Source organism: Equus przewalskii, chromosome 8 (genome assembly GCF_037783145.1).
Source record: "Equus przewalskii isolate Varuska chromosome 8, EquPr2, whole genome shotgun sequence".
In the NCBI taxonomy this organism is placed as follows: Eukaryota; Metazoa; Chordata; class Mammalia; order Perissodactyla; family Equidae; genus Equus; species Equus przewalskii.
Window position 1 is genome coordinate 29,721,640 of NC_091838.1, and position 14,537 is coordinate 29,736,176.

General features: G+C 36.6%; 1 protein-coding gene across 6 annotated transcripts in view; it reads left to right on the plus strand.

The window, feature by feature from the left end:
• ATP6V1H (ATPase H+ transporting V1 subunit H) overlaps positions 1-14,537 on the plus strand; it is a 129,737-nt gene that overhangs the window by 94,463 nt on the left and 20,737 nt on the right. For all 6 annotated transcript variants that reach the window (XM_070631639.1, XM_070631638.1, XM_070631641.1 and 3 more), the window contains one exon: positions 5,642-5,755. In XM_070631639.1, coding sequence (XP_070487740.1) covers positions 5,642-5,755 — 114 coding nt within the window. The remainder of the gene's footprint in view (positions 1-5,641; positions 5,756-14,537) is intronic.

Consider the following 14,537-nt stretch of genomic DNA (forward strand, 5'->3'; position numbering starts at 1 on the left):
ATATTCTCATAAGTTATTATTTTTGTTTTTAAAAATGTTAATGGCCTTCTTTCTAATTAGAAGTGGAACAAAATAGACGTGATTTCTGTGCTCATTGCTGTGCTCAAGTGCTTATAGATTCTGAAGGGTATATTGCTACATAGATATAAAAGTATCTACTTTCCTATAAATGGAATCTTACTTGCAGCTTACATTTTTAGCAATATGTCGTGGAATCTTAATGTGTTAAAGTGTGATATAATTTCATTAGCTGTGAATATAGTGCTAAACAATAGAATCTTTATCAGGATATTTTATGTAACTATATTTTGTATTATATTATAGAACTATATTAAGAGGGAAAAAGACCTTTAGAACCAACAAAAATAGTGCTGTGCTTTTTAAGATATTTAAAGTTTACTCTAAAATTACATTTCTCTGTTTCACCAGCTGGTACCATTCCTTAAATGTTCTTACCAGTATTGAGCTTGTTAATCATGTATTATAATATTCCAAGTCTTTAAAGCTTAACATGCTATTGACTCAACTTATTTTGAAATATGTTTAGCAAAGTTTTCCCTATGAGACAATAGCTAATAAAGCACTCGAATCTAGTTCTAAAGTGAATCATCCAAATGGCTTGTCTTTTTAATGATATCTTGTCTTACTTAATATGCCAACTGGGAAGATTCTTTTCTCACTATTTTTTCAAGTATTCATGATTTTGGACATCTGTATAATCTGAAAGTAATTGGCGGGTTCAATTGCTTCTTAAATTTAGAAGACAGGAAGTCGGTTTATTTTATGGCAGAGAGTGTCAGCGCAGTGGAGATTGTCCATTCCTCTTTGAGACCTGATGGAATCTCTGGAGTGGAGGGCAGAAACCTGTATAGTTTGAAAATGAATGCATAATAAATTATTAAAAGCAAAGCTTAAAAATGTTCTTGGTTGGTGATAATATGAGAAAATACTGTCGGGGCAATGGTTTAAAATGTCAAAAACACAACATTCTGGAAGGCTAGGCAGTAATTTGTTGTGAGGATTACATGAAGTAAATATGAAGCACTTAGTATAGTTGTTCAACATGTAGAGAAGTGTTACTATTATTATTATTATAGATGGGCGGTGATCTTTGTTTTTTAAATTGGTCATATTTTACGCACATATGGCAGCTTTCTGAGGTTATACCTCCTCATACACAGTTGATCCTCATTATTTATGGATTCTAGATTTGTGAATTTGCCTTTTTGTTAAAGTTTATTTTCTAAGCACTGCATCACTACTTGTGCTTTTGCAATCATTTGTGGGTATGTTCAGAGCGAAGTTGGAGTCACCTGATGCGCACCACATTCCCAGCTGAGGTCAAATGAGGCAATGCTCTGCCTTCTTGTTTTAGCTCTTGTACTATAAACGTGTTCCTTATGTGATCTATTTAGTGCCGTGTTGTTTGCATTTTTGTGTATTTTATTGGTGAGGTCACTGTTTAAAATGGCCTCCAAGCATAATGCTAAAGTGCTGTTTAGTGTCCTAAGCACAAGAAGGCTGTGATTGCCTTAGGGAGAAGATGTGTGTATTAGATGAGTTTGCTTCAGGCGTGAGTTATAGTGCTGTTGGCTGTGAGTTCAGTGTTAATGAATCAGTAGTATACATTAAATAAGGTGTCTAAACAGAAACACACATAAAACAAGGTTATGTATTGGTTAATGAAAATGTGGCCAGAGGCTGCAGGAACTTAATGCTGTGTTTCCTCTGGGAGTTTCAGTATTCACTAAATCTTTGTTCATGATGACTGTATAAAACATAACTACCGTGAATAATGAGAATCAACTGCATTTCCCTGTATGGGAGGTATCCAGAAGGGGCCCAATAAATAATTCCCCTCTTGCTTGCCTGAATTCCAAAGTTTTTTGAGAAACATGACAACAGAGGTAACAGATGGAGGCCAAAATAGAATCTTTACTGAGAAAGCTGATATTGGAGAATGTGGTGTGTGTCCAGTAGACAGATGGCCTTCCTAATACTGAACCCCAGAACTGGACTAACCCATTAGTCCCAGGTAGCACTGGACCAATGTGGAAGATAAAGGAAGGGGTGGATCTGTGCATACGGGATTCCTGCTTCCAAACTCACCAGTCACAGAAATCCCCTCTGACAGGAGTAAGCCAGGGCAGGGGGAGACAGCAGAGTTACCCTAAACAGCAGGGGTAAGAAGCCAGCCCTGCCAACTCTCTCAAAGTAGCTCATACACCCTAATATCAGATTGGTCAGTTGAATAAGAAGTTTGTGGTGAAATAAGAATGACTTTATATTTGTTCCCCAAAATCCCTGTAAAATTTCTTCAGTGATCATAATCTTTCTGTGCCTCTGGATGAAAACCTAGGTGGGCCTCATTACTTTTCTCCTCACTCTAGATAACAGTCCCATGGTTATTTGAATCACAAAAGGGGTTTAGTCCACCACATTTATGGCCCTTCTCACTACTTTTTCAAAAGTAGGATTTCTCTCCCTACTATCCCTGATGCCTCCACAAGGGAGGGCCTGTGATCATGTCGCTTCCTGGCTCTGCTTCCCTGAGCGCAGCCCCTGAGACCTCAGTCTCCCTGAGGCTGGTGAATGGGGACAAAGGAGGTGATGGGGAGAAGCAGGGTGTTTCTCACTTGCTGTTGGTGGCATTATGTGCTCTACCCTGGTGGATGTGTGAGGCTGCTAATTTCTCTTAAGAGCGCTTTTTGGGGTTCATCGGAGGCACCTTTTCTGGGCCATCCAACTGCAGCACCCGTAGGTTGAGGTGAGCCATTTCTTGTGTTTCATCTGGCTCGTGGTGGCTCTCAAAGTCCTTTGCCCCCCAGGCTCTGGAAATGTAGGCTGATCTGGACACAGCCCCCTCTCCCTTGCTGCTACAGGTTGCTGTGACCTCTCAGGCTTATGCCACGCTCAGCCACCAGGCCACTGCTCTCCCAACTGCAGGGAGTACACACTGTCTCTGTGTTTGGTTCCCTTGACATGGGGTTAGAAGCCATCACCACCTTTTTCTTGTCTATGGGGCAGAGACCTACAGCGTGGCCCAGTGCACTCCACAGAACACTCACAGGTCATCCTTACCCTCCCTGAATCCTTTAATATTTGAAATAGAGGTCCCTAAGGGGATTAGGAATTGTTAGAGTTCTTTGTAAATTCTGCATGCGATGTTCTCTCACAGATTCACTTTGGTGTCTGATTATCTGTTGATTTGGTGTCTTGGTTGAAACTGAGGCAGGAGGAGTTCCATATTATTATCCTGTTATATATATGTATAAATATCAGTTTCAAAAAACTAGCATGGTTACAAAGATGTTAGGGAAACTGATGTTTAGTTAAATAATTCATCAGTTTGGGCAGATCAGTATCTCCTAGTGTGGCAATGGATAATTCTAAGCACATCTGAGAATAAGGCATAGTGGACCTTTGACTTTCTTTTTCCTGAATATTACTACTGATTTGTATAGTTTTCTTTTAAACCTTTATTCTTTCTCATTTCTCCCTATGGCCATCCTAGGCTACTCACAACTCTTAAAAGAGTTAATAATGGAAAGTGCTAAAACAAGTATCTGGCAGATAGTAGGTGCTTTGTAAATGTTTACTATTGTTGTTATTTAGAATTCCAGTAATAGTGTGCTACAACAGTTGAGGGAGAGTTATCCTCAGGCAGTTTTGCTGTAGTAAAGGTCTATCTTTTTTGAAGTCTTACTTATCCTTTAACGATATTTTGACAAAAAGAGAAACTAGATGATAATAGATATTGTTGTTAATATAGTACATATTAATATAATATAATAATGTAATTAATAGATATTTGATGAGTGCCTTCTGTCTTGAGTCCTGGGAACATAGGGTAAGCAAAACTATGCACTATTTGGCCCTCATGGATCTTCTTCTATAGTAATAAAGACAAATTTAATATTTTTAAAATAATTATTCAGATAAAAAATTACAACTCAGGTGAATACAATGAAGGAGAGATACATAATGCCATGGAAGGGGCATATTAGGGGGATTAATGTAATGTGGGTAGAGAGAAGCCTTCCCTAAGGAAGTGACAATTGAGTCAAGATCTGAAAGATGAATAGAAGTTACCTACATGAGGAGGAATGGGAATCTTCTAGGAGAGAAAACCGCATGTGCCATGATCCTGTGGCTGGAGGACCTGAAAGAAGGCCAGTGGAGTCCGAGTGCAGAGAACATGGGCTGTGTGACTGTGCTCTGTGAAGCTGGACAGGGGCTTCCAGTGAGACTGTGAAGGGCCTGGTCAGCCATTGTTTTATGCAGGGAAAGAGCTATTCAGAGTTGGGGAAAGATCACTTTGACTACAGTGAGAGAAATGGATTGAAGGGGAGCGGCCCCTGTATCCTCAGCACCATCATCATCTAAGCAGTAGACATCGGCTTACCATACTGCAGAGACATGGGGTTTATGTCCTTTAGTCTTCACTGCAGCACCATAAATGAGGCGTCCTTGTTATTCTCATTTGGCAGAAAGGAATTTACTTGATTAAATGACTTACCTAATGTAACATATCTGATAAGGAGCAGAGCTGATATATTAGATAAGGTAATGTTTTCAAGCACAGTGCCTGGCTCATAACAAGCTCTCAGTTAATACTTGGTTATAATTATACTGTGCTTGTTTTTACTCAGTTTATTTTTTAAAAAAGATGCTTCAAAAGATAAAGTATAAACAGCTACACAGGTCAAAGCCTCTCTCTCACCCCAGACTCCATCCATCCATCTGCGAGGTTGTCTTCAACCGACAAAAGCCGTCTTGTATTAAGGTGTCACTTGTCACTGACTATGGTAGTGATATCGCCCATCAGACAGTACAGATCAGAGAATCCACACTACTGTGCTGGAGTTGAGACTCCACAGCTCTGTTCACAGCCACACCCTTGCAGAGGAACACAGAGCCTCTTTCCATTCACGAAGCAAATAGCCGTTTTCACTTTACTTTTGCATCTGTAGTAACTGAATTTTTCAGGGTTTTGGAGGGTGCAGTGTTAGTTGTCAGCTACCTCGATGCTCTTGACATAGGAATTTTCTTCTTTGTGTCACTGCCCAGGAGGTCGTGTGGCATATTCCATCATTACAAGAAAAGGCAGATATCTTAAAAATTAATAGTTTTTTTCAGAAAATTAACGTGGTTTCTGTTGGGTACCTTTTAACCCTGTGTTCCTTGCTATCTGCATTCTAGCACTTATGTGTCTCACAGCACGGCAACTGGTGGACTTAATATTAATCTGATATTATTACAGATGTTAGATGGTGTTCAATATACTGATTTTAAGTAAGCCAGAAATACTGGTAATAAAGAAGTTAATACTTGACTGCCTAAAAAACTATCATCTAGAATAGTACAACAGTCTATGAGCTCTCCAGGTAGATAAAATTTGCCTTATTAGGAAATGAGAATAACAATTGGATTTATCATTAGGAATTCAAAAGAGAAAATATTTGAATACTTAAATCTGTGATTTTGAGAAAATGATATAAAAAAGACGTGTTGGTTTACTTACCTATATTGTAACTTTTCTTTTTAAAATCTGTTGGCACTCTGGAAGTTAGGCTTTCTGCTAACAGCATGAGTTTGAAAGTAATTGCAGTATCTTCTTAAAGTGGTTTCTCTTCTGCAGGGTTATTGAACAGCTTGGTGGGAAGCAGCTGGTGATGAACCACATGCACCACGAAGACCAGCAGGTTCGCTACAATGCTCTTCTGGCTGTGCAGAAGCTCATGGTGCACAACTGGTATGTGCCAGCTTTTTCTTGCTGCCCACACAGTGAATTGTGAGATCTCACTTGCCCATTCCAAAAGTTCTTATGTAAATGCTCTGATGAATGATAGTTTTTTAAATCAGTGATTTAGATTAAGTGTCTAGAAATACACTTTAGCAATTCAGAGCAATGACATGATTAAAAAAAAAAACCCAACTGTGTTAATGTTCTGAGGAAATGTGTATTCAAAGTACTAATATCAAAAACAACTTCAAAAGTAACTAAAAGGACTCTTATGACAGAAGTGAATCAGTCTTTTTTGGAGTTGAGTGGAATCCAGTTGGGCTACTGATTAGAGAGAGTACAATTTTGCAAGGTTTAACTATTCAGCATATGATGAACCTGAATTGATGTTACCAGTTCACATGAAATCACTAAAAGCTGATTGATCAATGAATATTCAACTCTCAGATTTCATTCATTATAGCCTTTTGCTTTTGAAATAACCAAAGTCATGTTTTTCTCTCATTGTTTTTATTTTTTAAATAAGAATTATTGACCTTTTTGTGCCCACTTAAAACAAGATAAATTAGAGAGTAACTACTTAGATATAATGGTGAGCCATTGTGTACCTGATAGAACAAACAAGGAGTACCTTTGCCATGACCGTTCTTAGCTATAGGTTGGACGCTCAGTGCTTTCAGCACTCTTCTGAACAGTTCGAATGCCTCTCTATTCCCCACCCTTTGGAAGGATGCTCTGATCTTGGACTGTTTTTTCTAAGGCGTGTGAACAAATATACATTGTCTCTAAATGACAGTAATGCTACCAGTACTTCCAAAGAATTAATTGTGCATTAGAATGCACATTTGAAAGATGTGGGCAGATAGAGTATAGGAGACTAACCAGGAGTGCTGCTCTGGCGTTATATATTAAATATTATGATCTTGCCGCTTAAACACTTTTCTCATAAATACTGACATTTATGCATTCTTTCAGCAACTACTTTTTGAGCACTTACTTTGTTACCCTGTTAGGTTAAGTGCTAGGCTATAGATGATGAAAGTGGGTACAGCTTTACATGGGATGATTAGAGAAGGACTCTCTGAGTAGGGGACAACAGCCAAGCTGAGACAGTAATGATAAGGAACCAATTGTACAGCTCAAGCATTGGGGTAAGCATTTCAGGTAGAAGGAGTGAGAGGGTAAAAGAACATGAAGCGGGAATGAGCCTATCTTCTTTACTTATTTGGATGTGACAATTGAGGGTGCCGGTGCTGTTGGCACCAAGGCCAGGGATGCTGCTACACATCCTACAATGCACAGACAGTGCTTAAAACGAAGAACTGTCCTGCCCAATATGTCAATAGTGCCAAGGTTGAGAAACTCTAATTTGAAGGACGATATGAGGCCAGCATGAAAAAAACACAGGTGAGGAGAGGTTGACAGGGATCCGATCATGTAGGGTCTTGTAGGCTGTTATTTGACTCTTATAAGGTGTGTTGAAAACCATTGAAAGATTTTTAAACAGGGGAATGGCAAGATTTCATTTACATGTTAAAAAGATTGTCTAGGCTACTCTCTGGAGAATGGATTGTACAGGGGTAAGTGTGAAAGCAAGAAAACTGTTTTAGTTAGGTTCTCATTGTGGTCTAGAGTAGAGGTGGTTAGTGGCTTGGACTAGAACAATAAAAGTTGAGATAACAAGTAGGTAGACTTGGAGTAAATTTCAGAGCTAGTGCTGGCAGCACTTGATGGACTGAAAATGTTTCTATTTTTTTCATATCTGCAGTGCAAGAAGTATAGGATCAAAGCAGAAGCACTCAAAAATGGTTTTTATCTATTTAGTAGGAAGAAAAAGCTTTCGTGACTATCAGTAAATATAGAATACTCCACTGGATTTCTCTCCTTGTTTCACTTTACCCTGAGTCACATTTGTCAACATAAGTGAATTATTTAGAATTTTTTTATCTCTTGGTTTATGTCTCTTTCATGAAATTAGTTTAAAGACTGTTGGCATTTAATAGAGTTCAAGGCTGTTGCAACCAGTGAGCTTGTATTTCCCAGATCTTTTTCTCAAGTTTCTGTGAAGCAGTTTTATTTCTCCTTTTTGTTGAAATTAGGGTTGCTGAAGTATAATTCTTGTGTTGTTAAGAAACAATTTCATTTTCATAGTTCTTTCTCCTGAAGAATTTGTTGTTGGGTTTAGTTTTTTTTAATGTATATTTCTGATGTGAAAGAAAAGGTGGATATGAAATAGGATGTTGACCTTTTCCCTTTGTCAGTGGAGAACATTTTTTGGTTGAGAACTTTTCTTGTTCAAAAGATATGCATTGAGGATGAAACATTTAAAATTTGAATTTTTTTCCTTCAATTTAGGAACTTGATTTAGTCTCATAGTATATTTTTCAATGATTACAAAAGGAAAAGTACAAATCTTTATAGCCAGAAACTGGTGTATTTGTTCTTTATCACTGACTAGCTAATGAGATAATATCTTTCCCTTCTCTCTAATTTTGTGCCAAGCTATTTTAACTTTAATCTTTTAATTATGATAAATCTCCTTTGATGGAGAAGCTCAGTGTCAGTATTTTCCTATACTTCCTATTTTATAAAGGAATTTTCATATCAAGAAAGATTAGAATTCACATGTGATCTATTTATTTTGTTGTGACATATATATTTCTATGGCTCTCTGTGCCAGAGAATGAAAATTGCTCAAGTAATAGCTATTTATTTCAACATCAGATTAATATGAGACCAAATAGAATACTATTTGGAAAGTAAATCTTCTGCAAAATTGTTCCCAAATGTAAATGGATTTTGAATCAGTATTGTTATGCAGGTAACCAAGTTGTCTTTATTAAATCATCCTGGCAAAGACTGCCTTTCCACTTATCTAAAATAGAGGCTTTTTTTTTTTTTTAACCTAAAATATGGTACTGGTGTTTTAAAGTTGTTTCACACCAAATAAAAACATGAAAAACAGTTGACTTTGTTTCCTCATAGCATTTGTTTTTTTTTATTTAATTAAAATGAATTTTTATAAATGATGTACTTCAGTACTACACAGTGAAATAAATTAGTTGAAAATAATTAAAACATAATCGTGGCTAAAAGTAGAATAAAAGTCTGCTTGAGTGACAACAGCAGCTAAAGCTTTTCATGACAATTTTGCACGTTATCTGTAGTCATTGTTTTGCTCCTAGGCCCTGCTTTCAGATTTCCAGCAAACTCCTGATGTTCTTTTACTTTTTGACCATACATGATTTTTAGATTTTTGGTATTGCATTATTTCTAGGTTTCTGTTTTTTAGACTAAATCAGAATTTTGGATATAGTGAAGTTAACATTTATTTTTTACGGCAGGGAATATATTTTTTTGTTTTGCGTATAAATTTAAAATTACGTTTTAAGTGTAAATTGGATACTTACGAAATCATAGAACTGGGCTGTCTGTGGATCTTGATTTTGATTCTGCTTTAGGGAATTAAATATTACATTTCTTGATAATGTAAATATGGGTTTATCTCTGGTTTCTGTAACATAGAGTATAGAGTTATATATCGTGTGAAAATACTTAATTCTTTTTCATGGTTTTATGATTGATTTCAAAAATTATTTCCATGAATTGCAGGTCTTAGAGTAGCTAGTGTTTCTCCGCTTCCACTTAACATCTGTATTTACAAGGAATAATGGATTACGAATAACCCTAACTGATGTTGATGGGGAGGGATGGGCAGCAGAATAGAGTTGCTAGGGAGGGCGGGGATGGTTGGCACACACTGGTGTCCCCTCAGTTCAGGAGGCTTCAAGCAGGTCAGTCCTATTCCCAGCCCTTCTAAATGACATGCACAGCTCTCTGATCTCCCTGTACCCACTATGCATTCCAGGCACGTCCCTTGTTCTTTTGGGCAGTGCTGAATTTTTAGATTAATAAATTTGGCAAAATATGTACACAATGACAATTTACTCTAGAGAACTTTTATATATCCCCTCAATTTATACTTGATAATTTAACATCATCAAATGTCATCATTTTTCTCCTACAGAATGATTTTAAATATTATCAGCCTCTAATTCAGAAGCAACAATATGTGCGTATGGACAGCTCAGGACTTCAGGAAAGAGACACTGAATTTTGTAGGTAGAGGATCTCGTGTAGAATTTTCTATTTGTTTCTAAATTCTTTTACAACTTTTTTCAAACAGAATAATAAGTTATAAGAGTGTTACTCTCTCTAGATCTTTTATGTGTAGGTAAATAATATAACAGTGAAGAACTCGCCAAGCCACGGGTGTGAGTGATACTGCTTTGTTCTCTGATGTTTATATCTGTTCAGGATATTTTAGTTATTCTCTAAGTACATAGCCATATATACAGTGATTAAGATGGTTACTTGGGAACTGAATGGAAAAAAACCTTTTTGTAAACTTTAACCTTTCAGGATTAATAATCATGTTACTAAAACATTATATTTAATTTTTAATAAACATGCAACATTTCCAGATTTAAATTTTCAAGAATTAATTTATAAAACTGTGGTCTTTCTTGGGGTGCCTAGAATTTTCCATATTATTCTTATGATATTTTTAGTGGAGGAATCTTTGAAAATGTCTTTAATATTGTATGTAGTCTGTATTTTTCAAAAACAAATATAAATGGTTTAAAAAAATATCAATTCCAGGTAAAGAGGAATTCTTTATAGGTCTTGTGTCATTATCAATGGATCAACTCACAGTCTCCCACTTCTGCTTTGCTAGTTAGAGATGTTTTGAGACTGTACTAGCTTATTGTATTTCTGGACACTATCACTTAATTACAATTGATTTGGAAATGTCAGCATAACATAGATTTTAGAGGGTGTTGCAAAGTACTAGCCTAAATAAGCATTTGGAAGAGGTGGATAATAGGCATTTTGACAGTAAAGAAAATAAAACCACTGATGAATAATAGAGTCTATGTACTTTATAATAAAAAAAAAATCAAATGCCGATTTCACACATAGATGCATGTGACTAAGGTATAAATATCTGTGGATCAAGTTCTTGTTGTGGTTTTGTTTGATTAGGCTCAGCTTCTTAGACAAACAGATGGCTGAATTGGGTTTTGAAGGATCAGGTAAGCATAGACAAAAGAAAAGTCTTGTCTAGTAAGGAGAGGCAGAGAAAAATGAATTGACTTCCTTTGCTTTTAAATGCTTTCTCTTCTTTCCCTTTCGGTGGGTGGGACAGTTACGTTTGTGGTCACTTGAATATTTCATTTCATGGGCTTCTTTTGTGTGTGTGTGTGTGTGTGTGTGTGTGTGTCTGTGTTTCAAATAATCAAATAAACCTCAATAGAATCGAGTATGCAAAAATTAATTGAATAAAGATTAAGCAAACTATATTTACTCATCTAAGAAATTTAATGGTTTTTGAGTTATTTTCTTAGTTTCCTTTTATGTATGTCACCCAGATGTTACATCTTGATAGGGGAAAAAAATCTCAGGGGTACCAGAAATGAATTGACAATTTTTGTCTCCACTGAATATTTGAGGAATTGACTAAAAAAAAAAAAAATCATGATAAGCCTGTCATCTTAAGAAAGACACGTTTTGATGCAGGGATGGTTCAACATCCACAAATCTATCAACGTGATACACCACATTAACAAACTGAAGAATAAAAATCACGTGATCATCTCAATAGATGTAGAGAGAGCGTTTGACAAGATACAGCATCAGTTTATGATAAAAACTCTAGATAAAATGGGTATAGAAGGAAAATACCTCAACATAATAAAGTTCATATATGACAAACGCACAGCAAATATCATTCTCAATGGAGAAAGGCTGAAAGCTATGCCTCTAAGAACAGGAACCAGATAAGGATGCCCACTGTCACCACTCTTTTTTAACATAGTATTGGAAGTCCTAGCCAGAGCAATCAGGCAAGAAAAAGAAATAAAAGGGATCCATATTGGAAAAGAAGAAGTGAAACTGTCACTCTTTGCAGATGACATGATTTTATATATATGGAAAACCCTAAAGAATCCACTAAAAAACTTTGATAAATAATAAATGAATACAGTCACGTCACAGGATACAAAATCAACATACAAAAATCGGTTGTGTTTCTATACACTAACAACAAAGTAGCAGGAAGAGAAATTAAGAATACAATCCCATTTACAATTGCAACAAAAAGAATAAAATACCTAGGAATAAATTTAGCCAAAGAGGTGAAAGATCTGTACAACAAAAACTATAAAACGTTGTTGAAAGAAATCGAAGAAGACACAAAGAAATGGAAAGATGTTCTGGGCTCTTGGACTGGCAGAATTAACATCGTTAAAATGTCCATACTTCCTAAAGCAATCTGTAGATTCAATGCAATCCCTTTCAAAGTTCCAACAACATCTTTCACTGAAATAGAATAAAGAATCCTAAAATTTATGTGGAACAACAAAAGACCCCGAATAGCCAAAGGATTCCTGAGAAAAAAGAACAAAGCTGGAGGTATCACACTCCCTAATTTCAAAATATACTACAAAGCCATAGTAACCAAAACAGCATGGTACTGGCACAAAAACAGACACACAGATCAATGGAACAGAAGCAAGATGCCAGAAATAAACCCACACATTTATGGATGGCTAATATGCAACCAGGGAGCTGAGAGCATACGATGGAGAAAGGAGAGTCTCTTCAATAAATGGTGTTGGGAAAACTGGACAGCCACATGCAAAAGAATGAAAGTAGATCATTACCTTACACCATGCGCAAAAGTCAACTCAAAATAGATTAAAGACTTGGATGTAAGACCAGAAACCATGAAACTTCTAGAAGAAAGCATAGGTAGTACGCTTTTTGGCATAGGTCTGAGCAGCATATTTTCATGTACCACGTCTGACCAGGCAAGGGAAACAAAAGAAAAAATGAACAAATGGGACTACATCAAACTAAAAAGCTTCTGCAGAGCAAAGGAATCCATCAACAAAACGAAAAGACAACCTAACAATTGAGAGAAGATATTTGCAAACCGTCTATCAATAAGGGGTTAATATCCAAAATATACAAAGAACTCATACATCTCAACAACAAAAAAGCCAACAACCCAATTAAAAAATGGGCAAAAGATCTGAACAGACATTTCTCCAAAGAAGATATACAGATGGCCAACAGGCACATGAAAAGATGCTCAACATTATTAGCTATCAGGGAAATGCAAATCAAAACTACAATGAGGTATCACCTCACTCCGGTCAGAATGGCTATAATTAACAAGATGGGAAACAACAAATGTTGGAGAGGATGTGGAGAGAAGGGAATCCTCATACACTGCTGGTGGGAGTGCAAACTTGTGCAGCCACTGTGGCAAGCAATATGGAGTATCCTTGGAAAATTAAGAATAGCTATACCATATGATTCAGCTATCCCACTGCTGGGTTTTTATCCAAAGAACTTGAAAACACAAATTTATAAAGATACATGCACCCCTATATTCATTGTAGCATTATTCACAATAGCCAAAACTTGGAGGCAATCTAGGTGCCCATCAAGGGACGAATGGATAAAGATGATGTGGTATATCTACACAATGGAATACTACTCAGCCATAAGAAATGCTGAAATCTGGCCATTTGTGACAACATGCATGGACCTTGAGGATTTTATGCTAAGTGAAATAAGTCAGAGGGAGAAAGTCAAATACCGTATGATCTCACCCCATAAGTGGAAAATAAAAACGACAAACAAACACATAACAACGGCGATTGGATTGGTGGTTACCATATGGGAAGTGAGGAGTGGGGAGGGCAAAAGGGATGATTAGGCTCATACATAAGGGGATGGACTATAATTAGTTTTTGGGTGGTGATCATAATGTAATCACAGAATTTGAAATATATTATGATGTACATCTGAAAGCTATATAATGTTATAATCCAGTGTTACTGCAATAAAATTAAAAAAATAAAGATAATTGAATTTTAATTAAATTTACATTTTAAAAGAATTATGCAATGATACAGTAGGTACCGACCCTAAATTTAAACCCACTTGTATGAAGTAAATGAAGTTTATCACCAGTCCTTACTTATATTTGTAAAAATGAATTTAGTAAAAAAGTACCAAAATGTTAGTACAAGGGCCAGAGGTTTTCCTAAAATACTGTATATCTTATATGTACACAGCATCAAAGCTCTAGAACACTTCCTTGTACTTCTCATATCTTCAGAAACTTTTTGCCTCACTTTCCTTAAGAGTTAGGTGTTTGCAGATGCCTGAAACAAAAGCAGTTTCTTGGATGACAGTTTTTCCTACCTTGCTAAACCAGAAGTATCTTACGAGAAAACATTTTAGTGTTTGGTTCAAAAACTGTGCTGCTCCATTTGTATCCAGTTAATTTCCCAGTCTAGGGAATGTTTACTTTTATCTCTTGGATTAGCCCTCCCATCTCTAATTTAGGCATGGGCAGGAATACTGAGTAAATACTTGATTATGTGCTGAAATAGATCTGAAGTAGAAAATAAAGGCATAGTGCATAGGTTCAGTGCAGCGTCATGAGGGCTATGACGGAAGTGTGAATAGGTGTCATATGAGCTTGGGAACTATGCCTCATCCACTCTGGGCCTTCAAAAGGGATTTCCTGAAGTGACACTTGGACTAAGTCTTAAGCATCAAGAGGAGTTGGTTGGTGAAGAAGAGGTGAGAGTCTAGGAAGGACTTCTAGGCACAGGCACCCTGTGAGCATGCTGTATGTGGGAGACCGCAGCAGTGTCACCACAACTGAAATTTGGGAGTCTGGGAGTAGCTGAACTAATGCTAAAAGGCT